The sequence below is a fragment of the Mesoplodon bidens genome (genome assembly GCF_964165515.1).
Source record: "Mesoplodon bidens genome assembly, chromosome: 12".
Lineage (NCBI taxonomy): Eukaryota > Metazoa > Chordata > Mammalia > Artiodactyla > Ziphiidae > Mesoplodon > Mesoplodon bidens.
The window spans coordinates 6,451,739-6,471,262 of record NC_138168.1 but is presented as its reverse complement, the minus strand read 5'-3'; the positions used below and the strand labels follow the sequence as shown (position 1 = coordinate 6,471,262).

The 19,524-nt window shown below is 34.8% G+C and overlaps 1 protein-coding gene across 4 annotated transcripts in view; it reads left to right on the top strand.

Annotated features, from left to right (window-relative positions):
* Nucleotides 1-19,524, top strand: part of BCKDHB (branched chain keto acid dehydrogenase E1 subunit beta) — a 280,770-nt gene that overhangs the window by 155,493 nt on the left and 105,753 nt on the right. For 3 of the 4 annotated variants that reach the window (XM_081250888.1, XM_081250890.1, XM_081250889.1), the window contains exon 9: nucleotides 11,026-11,112. The exons of the other annotated variant lie outside the window; for it this stretch is intronic. In XM_081250888.1, coding sequence (XP_081107014.1) covers nucleotides 11,026-11,112 — 87 coding nt within the window. The remainder of the gene's footprint in view (nucleotides 1-11,025; nucleotides 11,113-19,524) is intronic. 4 annotated transcript variants of the gene reach the window in all.

Sequence of the window (19,524 nt, the reverse complement as noted above, 5' to 3'; positions counted from 1 at the left end):
TTTTGGATATATATCCAAGAGTGAAATTGCTGGGTCATATGATAGTTCTATTTTTAGCTTTTTGAGAAACCTGCGTACTGTTTTCCACAGTGACTGTACCACTTTACATTCCCACATCCTCGTCAGCATTTGTTATTTGTGTTCTTTTTGATGATAGTCATTCTGACAGGTGTGGGTGATATCTCATTGTGGTTTTGATTTACATTTCCCTGGTGATTAGCGATGTTGGAGGATATAGCAAAATGGCCAACTTATGATAAAGTAAGTCAACAAGCATAAAACCTTCTTGGATTACTCTTCAAAAAAATGCTCTTATCATTTACAGCCTAAGTTATTATAGGTATGTCTCACTATCTATGGTATAATGGCCATGATCATCTTACTCTGTTTTATGAGTTCTTGTCAATAAAAAAGTTGCAGAATAGAAAATTGTAAATCAAACAGGAGTGGATTATTAATATTTTTGTAGTTTACAAGTAAAGAAACTTCCAAAGTTTTTTCCCTGAAAAAAAATAAAGCTTAAGTCTAAGTGAAAATTAATTTTTAAATATTGAATTATATTTCTGGGTAATTATTATTATTGCATCTTAACTTCTCATGAAAATTCCATTAGTAATGAAGTTTGATACTATAATTCTTGACCCGGAGATTTCTACGCCTCTCTGCCCCTCACCTATTCTATCAAGTAATCAATGAATGTTTTGTAGACAAATATTATTTCGGCTAAAGGAATTCTTTTCCTGAATCCACCTGTCATATAAACAATTTCTCCCCATCATCTTGGTTTTAATGGAAGTATAACCTTTATGTACTTTATATCTGTCTGCACCACCTTAGTTATATATACTGAAAAATATATGTATAACTTTTGCTGAAATGTCCTATGAGTTTTACTCTACCACTTTTTTGAGTCATAAAAAAGAACCAAAAGATTTTAAGCTTTGGTTATTATGAACTACATGTATTATGAACTACACATGATTTTTGTTTTGTAATGGACTAAAAATCCATTAGCTCCAACAGATTTGGACCAGGTTTTAGAAAATAAAAGCATTTATCCATGGTGATGCAGAAGTGTAGCAGTGTTTATGCTTTTGATCATTCCTTAGAGAAGTGTTGCCTTGGTAGACAACCAGCTGGCTTCAGAGAAAATTGTACCCCAGATACATGCTTAAAACAGCAGTTTAAAATGTAACTGGCTGACAATCTTGGTTTTGGTTGGGGTCACTTTTTTATTCATGGTATGCTGGGAACACAGGGGATGATGTCAGTTTCTACCCTTAAGACTCTTATGATGGCCAAACATAGTATTTCCCTCTGTCGTCAACACTTGAGAAAAATTTGCCAAATGGAGACTTATGAATAGAATGGGAAAGAGTATTAGTAATTGTTTGTTTTAAGATATAAAAATTCATTTTTTCAATGTTCTTTTTAAAAAGACCTTAGACGTTGAAATTTAAAATTAAAAAAAAATGTTTTTACCAAATATAACTTGATTTTTAATTCCTGTATTCTGCCTTAACAATCTTTAAATTAATTTCTTTCTTTCTTGAGTATGCCTTGCCCTAGGACATTGTGGCAACCCATATTACAGTCCTTTAGGGACCTGGTTAACTCATCTGTGTTTCCGCAGTATTGGCACATGTGAGTGGCTCAGTAAATCGTTTTTGACATGAACCAGTGACCTTTGGAACTTATACAAGATTAAAAGCTAATTGGGAAATTGCATGTAATATTCAAATAAGATGATGATGGTGATTGTCTGGTTTGTACCAATGTTTCAAATTGTCTTAGTTGGCATTAGTCTATCTTCTAGTTATTGGCAGAGTATGGAGCAAAGAGATGACTCCAAGGTTCTATAGTATGTAAGTGGATTCAGTTGTTCCTTTGGACGGTGGATTACTGGTGCTGTTACTGATTACAAGTTATCTTTGTGATTCCAATTAGCTGATTTACCATTGAAGATTTTTCGATAAGGGGAGTGCTGTCTTGCATAATCAGTTGGGCAAAGGATCTATGTGACATAAGTCATCTTAGGAAAAAATGTCATTATGTCTGTTTTAAAATGGAGGATGGTGAGGAAACCAGATGTAATGCTTTTTCAGAAAAGAAGACATAGTGAACAGTTGAGTTTGATATATTTTTTCATAGGGTATATCATATTCTGAGAAGATTTTATTTCCGGTCCCCAGAGGGGCTGATTTAAGGAATTTGATGCATTAAGCACTTTGAAAACACTATCTGTATCAACAATAAAAATCAAACAGCCTGATTAAAAAATTAAAAAGGAAAAGATTTTAAAAACTAGTGATAAACACCACTAATCATTAGGGAAATGTAAATCAAAACCACAGTGAGATAACACCCCATACCCATTAGGATGGCTACTATCAAAAAAAAAAAAAAAGTGTTGATGAAGATGTAGAGAAATTGGAACCCCTGTGCATTGGTTGTGGGAATGTAAAATGGTACAACTGCTATGAAAACTAGTATGGCCATTCCTTAAAAAATTAAACATTGTATTACAGTGTGATCAGCAATTCCACTTCTGGGTGTATATATATATATATATATATATATATATATATATATATACACCTAAAATAAATGAAAGCAGTGACTCCAACAGATATTTGTACACCCATGTTCATAGGAGCATTATTTACAATAGCAAAAAGACAGAAATAATCCAAGTGCCCGAGAGCCTGAATAGATAAACAAAGTGTGGTTTATAAATACAGTGGGATAGTATTCAGCTTTAAGGAGGGAAATTTTAACACATGTTATAACATGGACGACCGTTGCAGGCATTATGCTAAGTGAAATAAGCCAGTCACAAAAGGACAGTATTGTGTGATTGCACTTAGATGAGGTTCCTAGGATAGAGACAAATTCATGGAGACAGAAGTAGAATAGTGATTGCCAGGCCCTGGGGGAGGGGAAGAATGGGGAGTTATTGTTGAATGGGTACAGAGTTTCAGTTGGGGAAGATGAAAAAGTGCTGGCGTTGTATGGTGGTGATGGTCGTACTACCATGTCAATGTGCTTAATGCCACAGAACTGTAGTTAAAAATGATTAAAATGGTGAAACAACTAAAATTCTGTATATGGCATTTTCATTCAGCCCATAATCATAACCTAGGTGCTAAACTAGGTACATGAGTTGTCTGTGAATTATCAGCCTCTTCCCACAACATGCTATATATATATATATATAGTATCATGGTAACAAAAGAATATTACTTGAATGAAGGTAAGCTGCCTAAATTAATAAATAATAAATGTAGTGAAATGGCCCTGCCAAGGGTCTTTACTACTAGGTCAGGTTCTAGATTTGCCAAGTAGTGTGTATAGCAATTGTACTACCACTTTTTTCATTTATTATAAAAATATAAGCATATTTATAGTAAGGTTAAATTACGTGGTACTTCTGAATGTTTCCTGCTGTTGCAAACTTCAGAGAAGAAGCCTGGAAGAGCTCAGGATGGTTCTAAGAATAGAAGCTGTAGGAGATACAACACCCTGATTGTCTGTCAAAAGTACAGCTTGGCTTTTTAATTGTCCTTGTCAACAATTTTATAAAATTCTACAGCATGGAAATCAATAATATTAATATCCAAATGACATGTTATAATTTCTCCTTTTCATAAAAAGAAATGGATAAAAGTTGAGTGGAGACAAGTCTATGGAAATACTTTAAGTCCTGCTGAGAAATGATAGGGCAGTGATAAAAAAGAAGATCAGAAAACAACTTGGGAAATGGCTACCTCAATCTTTGAGAATTTGCTTTGGCACACAAAAAAATCATGTTGATTCCTGTAGGTGGTTATGCTTTGCATGATGTTTAAGCTAATGCGGAAAATGAAAAAAAACTTTTAAGACATATTTATTTACATATTTTCCCATGTTTCACTACATATCTAATAAACATCTACCAGTACAATACCTTTATTACCATGGTAACATGAACTCTTGTCAAAAGGAAAGGAAATTTATGTTCAGTACCAAGGAAAGGAAATGTTCTGTGTGTTTATTACAGTCATGCATTTACAAAATATCTACATAAAAACAGAAACATGTTTAGTACTGCTAACTTCTTATTCCAAAATCAATCTAGAGTAGGAAAAATAGATGAAAAGAGCTGGCCCAGGGTGGTCCTCTATTAGAACAAAATGATGATTAGAGCTTAGTTTTTTGGACTCCCTTTTTATAGCATGTTTGGCCCCTCCTAACAGCTTCAAGGCATCAGAAAATTGGAAGCTGGTTAGTGATTCATTTAAATCACTGTGTCTATATGCTTTTTACAGAAATCTATATTAAGAACATTTATTAAGCATCCACATTTATAACCCTATATTAGGTATTATGGTTAGGAATAGAATACTCGATACTTGCTGAATTTTGTGCTCTTGAATGATTCAGAGTTTGCTGGAGGAAACAGTATAGAGATAGAGATCCACACCCTCCATAAAAAAGAATACTCCCCCAAACAAAGAAACAAAAAGATGCTTAGGTACTTTTCCAAACTTTTATTTTTAATAATGTATGCAGTTGTCCCCAAGTAATAAAATGAGCATAATTTGCTCAATTTAATGCATATTTGTGGTATGCTATGTTCTGTGGTAGACACAGATATGAATAACAGAGTCCCCATCTTTGAATATGTAGTTTTGGGTGTGGTTGAAAGGGCTAATGGGACAGATGTACTCAGGGCTCTTCTACAAGGTAAATTGCTAGTGTTCCTAAGAGGTATAGCAGTGAGTGCTGCCTTGACCTGGTGCCTGATTCTTGCCTTTGAACCCTGGTTTTAGGACTCATAGAATATCCTTGCCTTGTCAGCCACCTCAGATTCTATTAGGAATTGATTGCTAGGAGGTGTATAATATGATAAGAAAATGAAGGAAGAGGGTAACATGGGGTTTAAAATAGGAGAAAACCCACCTAGCTGGGGAGACGAGGGAGGGAGGAGTTGTGTAAGATGGGTCTTGAGAGGGTTAAGGTTAGGGTTAGGGTTAACCTCCAGAATTTGGGGAAGGAAGTCAGAGGCAGGTAAGCTTGGGTCACAGTCGTGGAGTAGGGAGTAGCCTGACATGACAGGAGCCTGCAGGGACTGTGAAGAGACAAACTGGGAAGGTAAGGTTGATTGACAGAAGCTCGTTTGTCTGACATGTTTTGAAATAGCTTTCAGAAAGATGTCTGCTTCTAGTTTTTGCAAAAGCGGTTTTTCCTAGGCTCGTCAGCTCTGATTATACCAATAATTCAGGCAAGAGAGAACCAGGGAGGATGTCTGAAATTTTCCCAGACACTTCATGCCTTTGTTAGAGTGATGCTCGTTCTTCTTCTGTTGACTTTATTCAGTTCTCTTTATGTTCTGCTTGCTCCCTTACCTACTTTTTCCACATGGGTGAGAAAGCTCTGAGGATTTACTTTTTCTCCATTTACACCAATTTCCTACGATACCAAACTCTTTGTAACCCCATCACTAAGAGCCTTGCCAAAATGGACTTTCCCGAACCATCTCTGGGGTTCATGACTTCTTTCTCTTTTAGCGTTGGTATTTCTCCAGAGGAATATCAGCCAGTGGTCTGATCGAGTATGATGCTCATGCTGACTAATCATAGTTGCTAGGCATATTCTAACACATTTTTAGCTTGTGATTAATTGTGAAGTTTTTCTAGCTAACGTGTCAAATGCATTTGGCTACTAAACAAGAGAACATTTCAGAAACTTAATGTATCTGCAAAAATATTTGAGGCTAATTAAAATCATGTCCTTAATGCTTCTACATTATATAATTGTTATGAACATGCTCTTGATTGATGAAACAAAGGTGTACGACTTTACTATTACTTCCGCTCATATGTATTTATAAGAAGATTTGATTTCAAAAGGAATTGGTAAAGGCCAGCTTTGATGTTTCTTTTGCTTTTCATTAGCTTTTATTCAGATAGAAAATATTAAAAGGGCTGTAAATTGCCTACCCAAAGTGTTGCCTTTCCTACTTTATCTTATCAACTATCAGAATAAGCCGCTGAACTTGATGTTGGTCAGGTTGAATTACTTTGTAGGAAGAAAATCTTGCCATAGGTTTTGAGTAAGAGGTTAAAACTACACTTCTGCTTTTTGAATGTGTGTTGCACTTTCAGGCATATGCCAGCTTAATGGTCTGCCTTTCTGTATCATTTTCTCCTGGAATGACAGCTTAACAGTTTTCCTGGTTGGATTGTGTTAAAATCTTTAGAGGCTACATTCACTAAAACATGTGTCCCATGTTTGGGCAGCCAAAATCTGTGCAATCATTTTAGTGGAGTTTAACTTAGCAACTCTGCTATTACCACAGCTATCTTATTGCTAAAGCTCCATTAAAATGTCCTTAATTTGGAGTCTGTTATTTCATATTTACATTGTTCTGGGATGTGCTGAAGTACGCTTTTGCACTATCTTAAAAATGGATTTTGCACAGTGTTTTGTAATAACATCTAAGGGAAAAGAATCTGAAAAAGAATATATATATATATATATATATACACACACACACACACACACACACACATACATACATATATATAACTGAACCACTCTGCTGTACACCTGAAACTAACACAACATTGTAAATCAACTATACTTCAATTAAAAAAAGGACTTTGCTAAGAAAGCAGTAGCTTCAGGACATTAAAGAAGGGCGTGTTTAATATAGTTAAATAATTTTAATAGATTTTTATCTAGTTAACTTTTCTTGAGTGGCATGGTCTGAGCATTGGGCTAGGTATCCCTCATAGATAACTTGATGTTATGGCCATTAGTAATGATGTCTGGGCAGAAGATGGACAATGGGGAAAAGTCATGAAGTGGCCAGACCAGGAGTAAGGTATCTTAAAGTTTCCATCAGAACAGGGGTGTCGCAGTCTGTTGGTTGTTGGCAATGTCATTATGTGTTCAGCATTAAGATTTTGTTGGCTCCTCTTGAATCAGGTTTTGCTGATGTCCTTGGGGAGGGGATGACAGAAAGAGTGAGAATCTCTGGGAGAAATCCAGGGCAGACCAGTGCTCACCAACTTAACTGCTGTAGGCTGTTTCACTCCTTGCCTTTCAGAATTGTTTTTTAAGTTTTCTTGACAAATTTCTCAAGGCCTTGTAGGGAACAAAGCTGTTTTGTTTCATGGTAGGGGACACAGAGATGGGTCCTCATCTTGAACTGGTTCAGCTTTCCCTGGTGCCATTAGCTGCTCTAACTCACTGCTACTCCCTCTGGGTAAGTCCAGAATCCTGGAGCAGATCTTAGTGGCAAGAAGTTGAAGAGGCAGATACTGGAAAATCCAGCCTTATGTGATCTTTCCTGGCTATGATAGGTTTAGCTTTCATATTGAAAAGTTGTTTAAACTCTTAAACATTTTTTTCAAGTGGTGAATTACATTTATCTCAGAAGAAAACTTGAAACTTGAAATATCACTTTTTTTCTAAAGAAAAGGAATTTTAAACGCTTATTAGCGTTTATATCTATAGTGATTTATTTTTAAAAGGTTAATGGCTATCTCCATTGAAAGGCACCATATTTTTACTCTCTAAGTAGGTCAAAATGCTAAATTTGGCTAGAAAAATTTCCCGGCAGTTGGATGTCATTGTGCCTAAACGTATGAAAATGAAATGCTTGTTAAAGTTGACAAAAGACCTAGGTTAATCAGAATGTCTAGTTGAATCACAAAGCATGGAAAGAGTAACACTCTCTTCAACTGTGTATATTTGCAATGATCTCATTATCATAATATTAACAAAGTGTGAACAATTTCCAAAATAGAAAAGAAGCTATCTTCAGAAATTTTAGTAAACTGAAATTGTGAATGATAAAAAGCACATACCAAGTTGAATTTGTCTTATACCTTACAAAATCATGGGATTCTATTATAGTCTCAGCCTTTCATGATGTATGCTAATTCTTTGAAATTGTCAGTGTTATGTCTATATTTAGGCATTTTTCAGAATTTTGCTGTAATTTTATTATATACATTTTAATACTTTTCAGGTACTAGATGGTTTTAAGAAGCAGAAGTGAAATTTAGGTGCTTTCACAATTCAATGAAGTAAAGTAAAATACTCAGCTCAGAGCCTAACACACAGCAGCCCCTGTGACAATCAGTTGTTTATGATTTTGATCATTATTTCTGTCTCCTCTTGTGTTGCTGTCCCCTCTCTCTCTCAGTGGTTTGCTTGCTTTGACAGTTTCTAGAGCCTCATAGCATTATTACTTCTCATCTTGTGTCTGCCCTTCAGCTCTTGGTGTTTTAGAAATTTCCGGAATTCCTTCCAGAACTGTCAGCATACGGTTCCTGATCCAAGAACTCGCATGTTTACCTAACACACTTGCAGAGCTGTTGAAGAACTTCCCCTTCTTTGATACCAATAGCTGATTTCCCATTTTGTCTGGGATCCAAAAGCTTGAAGGTCAAGGGATGAGCTGGATATGATCTCGACATACAGCTATCATACAGAGCCTGGCATGGGGGGGTGGCTGATTCCCTGTGTTTTCACTGTGCCTCTTTGCTGCTGGGGTTTGGGACCTCAGGGTTCCCTTGTATCTGAAGCTAGTCCTAAGATACCATAAAAAAATTACGTTTTTTGAGATTATGACTGCAATGTCACATGTATTTGTTATCTTCAGCATTAATTTAAAAGGGCTTTCCCTTTATTTTAGACTTATTGAGAATATTTTCAGTAATATAAAAATATTTTCATTTAAAGTAAAACAAAACCAAAAGTTCTTTCCCTACAATTCCTTCACTGTCAATCTTCAGGAGAAACAAGTTTTGATAGTTTGGAATGAATCCTTCCAGACTATTTACACATGTTGGCTCAATATATATAGCCATGTTTACTGGTGTCCATTTTTCACAAAAATGAGATCATATTATTGTGCAATTTGCTTATTTTACCAATTAACTTGTCATGGGCACTGTTCCATGGCCTCCGTCTTTTTCATGGCTGTATAATACTCTGCTGTATTGATGTATCTTGGTTTATTTAGCTTTTCTCCTGCTGATTTTATCCGCTTACACATCATGTTGCATGGACTCCAAGGGTTAGTAGCTTTTGTCCTGGGTACATCTGTGCTTAGTTTCCCCACTACATTCTGCAGGCTAGAGGAAGCCTAGAACATTTGCCTTGGTTGCTTATTGGGTTGTCATTGATCTTGGATTGGCCTCAGTTCAGATAAAAAGCACCAACTCTGTTGTGTGGGGTTTGAGGGGAACAGCAACATTTTTATAGCTGTTTCTCTTTTCTACCCTCTAGCTGGGTTGTACCGTCTAGCTGGGATGGATTTGGGCTATATCATTCCTAGATGCTCTTATGTTGGCAGAGTTCTGGGATTCAGAGCTATAAGAAAGTTCTGATTGTCAAATCTGTTTCTTTAATCGGCAATCCTTAAAGTCAGGACATCTTTTTAGGGAATACTTTAAGAATACATTTGTTTTTTTCATGATTGTAGAATATTTTTGTCTCTTTATATTTCTAACCAGGGGCACTGAAATTTAATTTGTGACTTTCACTTTGGCATAATTAACCACAGTCATAAAGTCAAATACCAACATATTCCAAGGTTAATATTTCATTGGCGGGGATGGCATTCATTAAGGTGTTCATAAAATTTCATATTCTTAAGTCACTATTTACTTAGTAGATACGGTAACTTATTTTTGTCATGGCTACTGGCCATATCTTGGAGTTTAACATCTGCTGGCTGAAACTGCTACACACTTTTGAAATTCTAAACCCTAATTGCCTAGAATGAAGGCAATATTTTAATTTATATACAGGCATACCTTGGAAATATTGAGGGTTTGGCTCCAGACCTCCAAAATAAAGTGAATATTGCAATGAAGTGAGTCACACAAATTTTTTGGCTTCCGAGTGCATATGAAAGTTATGCTTATACTATTACTGTAGTCTGTGTAATAGCATTATGTCTAAAAAAAGTACATATCTTAATTTAAAAAATACTTTATTGCTAAAAAAAAATGCTAACCATTATCTTACAATGCAGGGTTCAGTTTGTAAAAACTGCAGTTATGTGCAAAGCACAGTAAAGTGAAGGGCAATAAAACCAGGTCTGCCTGTAAGTTTTCTGTTTGGAAGATTTTTATTTCATGTTCCTAAAAGAGTAATGTAGAATTTAAAGAAGGTGATACAAAATTATTAGAAATGTAGAGGAGAAATTATGACTTCTCCTTTGTAATATGGTAATTGTGTAACATATTTTAAGCAGTAACTTGCTGTTGGTTTTAATATTTTTTACCTTCCTTCACACTGGCATCCTGCTGTGATATCATAGCTATACTTTTTGATTTATTATTGTACAGAGTGTGTCATGCACAGTGGGAACAACCACACCAAGCCAGTGTCGAGAATACATCCTTATTTTCTGTGACATTTTCTAGTTTAAAATGGAGTTGTGGTCGTTAACCATATTTCAATACACTTGAACGAAGAGAGTTGTAACCCTTTTACTTTCCCGGTGATTTCTTCGTGCTCGGTTTCCTTGAATGTCTAGTGGCTTGAGCTTTTCCTTTGCTACAGTTTTTACACGATATTTTTATGTTTTCCTTCTCCACACAAAAAATGTCCTAAGAGTATTTATTTATATGCAAATATACTCCCAAAGGAACAAAAAGGCACTTTCATTCTTAGAGCTATATGAGGGAAAAAATGATATTCAGATACAAAAATGTGAAATACATTCAGTTTATAACACAAAAATATAATAGAAGGCATTTTTAATGACATACATAGAATTACAAATCTCATTTTTCTTTTGCACTAGGATTATCTACTGAAAACTTTTTTAACAGTGCAAAAATCAAAGAACAGTCCAGCTGAAAGGGAGTTACAACTTATTTGGCATAAAATTGAATTGCTAATTTTTAATTATTTATTGGATTTAAATAATTTATTTTTATTACTTAATCAAAACTACCATCATATACTTGAAAATATGTATTCTCTTCAACATCAGACTTTCCTTTTCTCTTTCAGTCTGTGATCAAAACAGGGCGACTGCTAGTTAGTCACGAGGCTCCCTTGACGGGCGGCTTTGCCTCTGAGATCAGCTCGACGGTTCAGGTAGAGTAACTTTTTGGCAGTGATGTGAGCGTTTGTGCATTTGCATGTGTCTAATCCAAGAATAAAATTACTTATCACAATATATAAAAGCATGCACTGTTTAGAAAAGTACATTTTTCCGTCTGACTCCAATCACTGTCCTTTAGATAATGGTCTAATTACATCTTCTAGAAAAGAAATCTTAAAAGCTGAAAATTCCTTAATAGGAAGAAGGAAGTTTGAAATAATCGTAGTAAACTAATGTCAGTTATATTTGCTAGGTTAAGAGGCAAAGAAAACTCTTAAATTTGAATGGGATATTTCTCTTTTTATAAAACTTATCATGATGAATCTTATCATGAAACGTTTTATTTATAAAATTGATTTTAACAGCCTTCACCTTAGAAAAAATGAATCTGTCAAAAGTCAATAATTTAAATTCAGTAACTAATTTCACAATCAATAATTTAATTCATTAATTTGATTAATCATATGCTATTGGTGACACTTTAGGAATGGTTTAAAAACATTTCTTTTAAAAAAGGGTTCAGTTAAGATGCTGCATATCAGGAAGAAATTCTACAAACCTCTTTATGGAGGATTTTTACTTAAAACTTTCATTCACATTTATATCATAGATGGGAATAAGATGACTTAAATGTTTCATTTTTCCTAACTTTTTAAATTAAAAATTAAGTAACTATACTTTAAATGGAAAGTTTGTATGCATTTTAAATTCAGAGTATCTTTGCAGCTAGCAAACATTTTACTTCTGTTTACTGGTGGTAAGATGATTTTATTGTTAAGATACATATAAATTGAAAATTCCTTTAAGAGTATATGGTTAAAAACTTGATATAAAATTATGATATATGAGCACTAATGATTTCTACCAATAAAATATCTTTAAGTATGAACTGACAATGTTATAAACATTTTAAAATTAGATGAATCAAATTTAAACAAATATTTTAAAAACTAGATCAAAAGAATTCATAATTATGATAAAAAATATGCTGTTATTTTTACATGTGGTATATATTTTTCACTAACAAAATTAAGAAAATACTTGAGTTTTGTAGATTTGTTGTCTTCCTTATTATAGAGACTACAATTTGAAACATATTGCTTATCATTGTGTAACATAAATACCTGGTATTTTACTGTGCATTTTATTCATTGAGTAGCGTAATGTAGTATCCCTGTAAAGAAAAAAAAGGGGGGGCTTACAAGTATGAATCACTAACACCAAGATGGTATTTCAAGTCAAAGGCAAACTGTAAAAAGAAACTGGGATTTTCTGATTCCTAGTTAATATGTGGTCCACTAAACCCATTTGGCTGTTGCTAATGGAACTTTATCTGACAGCTTTGTTTCATTTTGCCCACTGAATGTCATTTTATTGTTATCTCAAAACTTTCACTTGCATTTAAATGTAAAAGGAAAATAAATAGAACATAGAATTAGAAATTATAACTAAAGTCCACTTTCTCTAGACGTGCTTTTTAAATTTGAATTCCATTGATTACTATAAGCTGCATAGAATGTAACATATTTTTCGGCTTGGAAAAGAATTAGAAAGATTATCTAGCCTAGTGTCTACTGGTCTTGAATAATATGTGGATTCGTGTCAAAGGAAAATTGTCTCTCAGGCTCCAAGAATACATTTGTGAATTCCAGTTTGAGGAACATCATATTATGAGTTAAATATAGTCACAATAAAAAGCTTACACCATCAAGATCATAAACACTGTATCAAAAGCAGATCCTGAAATTATATGATAGTAATCAGTGGTTAAGGTTGTGAAAGAGATTATATAGAATATGGTCATATTTTTTATCATAATATGAAGACACCAAAACAAAGACCACACCTTATAATACTCAGACTCCCAAAATATGCCCACTGATCCTGGGTGTCTGAGGTCTGAGAAATCCTGACCAAAACCAACTGGATTCCTTTAACAGATGAGTGTTTCTCATTCAAAGTGCTTGTGATTGACCCGATTTTAAAATTAAGTGGAAGACTGGGACTAGGACAGGAGTCTTGAGTAAATGTTGAGTATGTACATATGCATTCTTTATTCAAAGTACCCCCACCCCATGAGGAAGATAGAAGTTTTGGATTCATTATAAGATGTTCTCTGTTTTCCATGTTAAAATCTTTCAACCAACTAACCACAAAATAAATTAAGGAAATAATGTAAAATTTGTAGAGAGGTCTTAGTTTGATATTTTGAGGAATTAGAATTTGGATTTATTAATATGAGGAAGAATTACAAAATGCTCACAGTTGATTTTGCTTAATTCAGATTTTACTTGTACAAATGGAAAGTGCAGAAAATGAATTTTAACAAAATATAATCAACATTGGATTTCCAAATGTTTGCCTGTGTGGCTTTTATGTATTGACCAGGAAGGAAAAAAAAGCTAGACACCTTGTTTGTGTTTTGTTTTGTTTGGTTTGGTTTGGTTTGTTTGTTTGCTTTTTTGGTAATAATGTTTGCATACAATATAGGGTAATCTGAATAATGCAATCTACTTTTCAGTAATTGTTTCATGCACATATTCCAATAAATGTAGCATACTGTATTGAGCACCTTCTTTACGGAAGGCCTCATTCCCTATTGTAAGTGAAGCCTGTATCAAATTATCCAAGTGCCTGGGCTTCGTTAAACTGAAATCACTTAAGTGTGAGGTGCAGCTGCTTTCACCACTTGGAACGGTTCATGTTTCTGTATTTCTTTTTGGTTGTGTATACTTTGTAACGTTGAAAAAGATAAAGCAGCGTTAAGATTTTGAAAGCAGTTTTCTGGAATGGCAGGGAAATGGTACATAGAGAACTTTTCATTGTTGTCCTAAAGAAGTTTGAAATTAGGGGTGAGAATGATCTGTACGTTTGAGCACTATGGATTAAAATGCTGAGTTATTCTCATTGTATCAACAAATGTAAATTTTATGTGAAAGTAAGCACACGCAAAAACAATCTGCTCCAAAACCATCGTTTTGTGGAAGGTATTTGATAGCTCTTTAAAAGTTCATGGTTAATCTTACAAAATTGCTCTTAATATTACAATATTTTAAGAGAATGATTATTAACAATAAACTACTGTTTTAATACATTAAAAACTGAGAGTACCATTTTCTGTTTTGCTCAAATTTTAAATTATTTCCCATATTAAAAATTAAGAATCCTGAAGAGAATACAGCATTTTAGACAGTATTTCTTTAAGTTTATAATTGATATTTTTAGGTAGAAAAATTATATCATGCTCTATAAAATGAATATCAAGTAAAGGAACTTTTTTTTTTCTAGCTATGGGAAGTATTGCTGGCTTTACTATTTATTTTTAGTTAGATAAAATATGAGAAGAATGAATATAAAATATGTTCATATTTTATTTATATAACTTTTCAATTTGTAGCAGATGGCTCTTCTATCATAAAAGTTCAGTGTACACAAGTTTTTTCATGCCCGTTGCCTCTTTTTCATAAAGCCATTTATTTTATTATTTCAAAAAATATTTTTTGTTAGTCTCAGTTTGAAGTAAGTGAAAATCACAAAAGTGATTAGGAGACTATTTTATATTAATTAAAAATAACATTGTAAACTTATATTGATCAATAGCTTCTTCATAAAATTTATATAAATGCTTAGAAAAATCAAAATCAATCCATTGAATCTGAGAACTACTTTGCATTCCTATTGGATTAACTTGGAAGCAAACTGGGAGGTGGAACAAGCTGAGTGAGGTCTGTTATATCTGGCTGTCCTCTGGGGAAGATTTCTTGGTCAGTCATCCAAAGCTTCACTTGTCTCTTCCCATCTAATTTTACATTCCCATCTGTTCTCACTTTGGGGTGAGGGAACTTTTCCTTCTTTCCTTTGACACATACCGAAACTTGGAGAAGAACTTGATTTGTGGAAAAGTGCAGAGACAACAGAGTTTAGCTAATTCATTGACCTCATTGTGGAGTTTGAGCAAAGATTTCGTTGTTTTGGAAAATTATATGACTTAGTTTGATGTGATGTTTGTATTCCCCAGCTTTATGTAACCATAGCTTAAAAAAAAAACAAAAATTTTACTGTGCAAAAAAAGAATATGTTAACCTCATCCATTTAAATATTTTGCCTAAATTAATTTATATTATATATTCTCCAATGAAATATTCAAAATAAGTGTTATTTATGAATATTAAGACCAAATAATTCCTGGCATTTTAGTAGCTTTAAACAGTGTACTTTCTTTAAGCCTTGTAGAAACCAATCTTTATTGTTAATTTCTAATACATTCCCATAATTATGAACTAAATCTTGACTCTGATAAGCTTGGGATAATAATACAAAAAATGTTTGTTGTTTTTTTTTTTTCCTTTCTGGATTCAGTGCTTAATAAGAATGCCAAAAATTTTAGGGATTGGGGTTGGCTTAAAGGTTTGAATTTTTTTTTTTTTAACACATGGAAGCAATAAGTCTGCAATAAAGAGTCCAATTGGAGAGTATGGTAAATTTCCATATCATTGTTCCATCCTTTCTGTGCAGTCTCTATTCTTAGGATAAGAACTCAGAAATTGTGCATACAGACATATATTTTTAAGGTAATCATATTCTAAAAGTTTGAGAGGGTTTTATAGGGTTTACGTTAATCATCGCGTAAAAGGAAACTTTCCTAATTTTCAAGTAAAGGAATTTTGCTTTTCTCACTCTTTCATGGTAGAAAGGACTATGCAGAAGGATTTTTTCTTATAAACTTATTATTACCACCAAATTTACCAGCACTCTGTTTACAAACGTCAATCTGAAGAAGAGGAATAAGGTCCTAAATGGTCTTGAGATTTTTACATTGTGGAAAATATGTTTAAATAAAATTACCATGTTGATAAAGTAAGAGTCATCAGAGGAAGCTATCAGGGCAGTAATTTGATGAATAGTTTACTGCAATTTAATAATATTATTACTATTTTTTTATTTTTATAGTTTTATTTTTTTTGCGGTACACGGGCCTCTCACTGTTGTGGCCTCTCCCGTTGCAGAGCACAGGCTCCGGACGCGCAGGCTCAGCGGCCATGGCTCACGGGCCCAGCCGCTCCGCAGCATGTGGGATCTTCCTGGATCGGGGCACGAACCCATGTCCCTTGCATCGGCAGGCGGACTCTCAACCACTGCGCCACCAGGGAAGCCCTAAATTTTTTTTATTTTACTAGTGATTCAAAGCATTTGCCAACAACGAAAATAGCAATCAGGAAATGCATACTTGTATACTATCATCTATCTAGATGGAGCCAAAGCATCAGAAAAGCAGTTTAACATAGAGTATTCAGATATACGATGACCTTTTTAAAATGGAATTTTGCCCTGAAGCCTGTCAAGTGTTCAGTAAACAGCTTCCATGGCCATAAATATGAACCGAAGACTAAATCTTTCCGGGGATGCATCATGGATAGATCTGCTGTATCACTGTTTATGGTTAAGCCCATGTTTCACTCTGTTGGTCCTCCCCCTTGCCCGGACCCCATGTTGTCTCCCTCAATGTCTTTCTCCTTTGCTCATTAGTGTACAGGTGGCCAGGCTTCTCCCATCAGCCCTCTTCTTCCTCTCCCCATTCTTTCCTGGGCAGTCTCAACCATTTGCCTGGCTAGTCTTAAAACCTTCAAATCTGAAACCTTCAAGATTGGCTCTGCCTGTTGGGCCTTCGACTCAGAATTCCAGTTTCATGCTAATTTTGGTAAGGATAAGAAATATGTGGACTTCACTGGGGGCACAGTGCTTAAGAATCTGCCTGCCAATGCAAGGGACACAGGTTCAAGCCCTGGTTTGGGAAGATCCCACATGCCGCAGAGCAACTAAGCCCGCGCACCACAACAAACAGTAGCCCCCACTCACCGCAACTAGAGAAAGCCCACATGCAACAATGAAGACCCAACGCAGCCATAAATAAATAAATAAATAAATAAATATATAAATAAAAATAATAAAACTGTATATCCTTAAAAAAAAAGAAATTTGTATGATAAAATGGTTTATGTGGAAGGATTTTAACATGAAACAGGGAGAAGAGGTAGACATCAGCACCTGGATATCTGCCAGTTTCTGGAAATCAGCTTATCTCAAAATGAATTCTATTTCTCCTCAAATCTTTCTGGGCCTCTTAAATTGTCTTCTTATCTCGACCTCTAACATCTTATCACTTTACTATCCATTATTTTCTTACAGGACACATCAAATGTTGTCCATCATCTGTTCGAAAACCTCCAATAGATCTTCTCTGGAGTAATAAGATCTTTAGGTCAAGATCCTCAGCTGCCCAAACCGATGTTTCCAATGTTATTTTTCATATCCTTTTATGATTCTAGTATCACAGTGATCACACTGGCCTACTAGACATTGCCTGAATGATAATTAATATTTACAACCAGCCTTTATTGAATACTCTGGGCATAGCCTTAATTTGGGCGTTTCATTCAAGAAATATAGTTCTTGTTTCATAGACACTTAAGAGTTCAGTAGAAGAAATAGATGCTAAGCAGATAACTATACTGTGGTACATACTAGGATAGAGAAATATTCAGAAGACTATGGGATTATTAAATACTCGATCACCTAACTCAGATGTGATGGTTGAGTTAACTCTTGGAGGAGTGAAGGTGGGTGAGGATTCAGGCAGAAGGAACAATATAAATAAGGAGGCAGAAAAAAATATATGATATTCTAGGGGTTACAATGGTTTTGGTATGGTTGAAGAGTAGTATGTGAGGTTTGTAGCATGAGGTAAGTATCAACAGGTAGGTGAGAATTCGATTCTAAAGAATCTTACATGTTAATAGCAAGTAATTCGTTTTTGTGTAGAGGAAACTGACAGGACAGAGTAAAGCCAGCTCACATAGATATAAATTCCAGTTTAAATACATTATTTATGTATTTAAAATACACCTTATAAACTTTCTAGTAAAAAGGAAGTAATATGAACTCAAAAAACAATGGTCACAATTATCATTATTTAAGGCAAAGGGGTGTAACTAAAGGATTTTAAGCAGGAGATTAACATAGAAAGATTTACAATTTAGAAAGACCTCTGGCATTTACGTTAAGGATGCATTGGGAGGGGTGAGGCAGGAAGTCACAGAGATTAATTAAGAAACTATTTGAGTAATTTAGATGAGCGATTTAAGGGTCTTCTGAACCAAGGACACAGGAGTGGGGTTGGAGAGAAAGGTGAATTTTAGAGAGAGGAGGAGAAGGAAGAGTATGAAAGAAAGACTTGCTGACTGATTAAGTAGGAGTCGGGCAGGGAAGGCTTAGCTTGATTTCTAGGTTGGGTGAATTTTGAATGGAGATACCCTTTCACCGAGTTGGGGACTATCATTGGAAAATGGGTTTAAGCACATTGTCTATGGAAGATGATGAATTAATTTTAGACTTGTAGAATTTGAGGTGGGGATGGAAAATGTGTCTCTGCAGCTCTGGAGAGATTCTAAGGTATAGAAAAAGATTAAGGAATCATCATCTTATAGTGATGGCTGAGGTCATGGATATGGGTGTGATCACACAGGAAAAGGATAGTCTTAAGAAGGGAACTTGCTGAAGAAGGAGTCCTCACCCACATTTACAAGCAAGAGAGGAGGAGCTATAAAGGAGGGTGAGTTGGAATGTCCAGAGAGAAGGAAGGGAGGAAGAGAGAGCCATTACAGAAGACTAGCAGGGGGACTTTTACCATTGAATAGATGGCCAACAATATTAAATGCATCCACGTTTGTCAGCTAGACTGATGGTTGTACCTTGAGTATAGCAACCAGAAGACATTGGTGACTTTGGTGAAAGCAAATGTGGCCCCCATTATATTTGAGCTGGTGAATGAATGGCGAAGAATTAAAGCAAGAAATGTAGACCACTATTTCAAGAAACGTGACTTTTAACGAAAGGGAGAGGGGAATAAAGTAGTTAGAAATGGGCTCAATCTCTCAGTGTTATTTGCTCGGCTTGGAATGCCACTTTCTCAGTTTGAAGCCCTCTCTGGCAGTCTCCTTAACTCCCCCGCTCCCTCCACCTCCCCCCAACCCCATCCCCATCCTCCCCCTTCCACCTCCAGCCTATCTAGCAATCAGGTTTTTAGTCTCTCTCAAATCTGCCCTTTGCTTTCTATTTCCCTAATAAACTCTAAATGAACCAGAAAAAAAAAAAAAAGAAGAAAAGAAAAAGAAAACCAAACCACAAAATCTAAAGGAAAAAATGTACACAATAACTGATATTGAGATGGGCAAGCAATTTTTGAGCAAAAAATTATAAAGCAATAGGATCAATCATATTATCACAGATTAATGTATTTGCATAAAGTGAAAAATATTTGTGTGACAAGAAACAGGCACAACTGAAAGGAGAATGACAACTGGGAAAGTGTTGGAACATGTGACAAAAAATTGATATGTGCCCTGTAT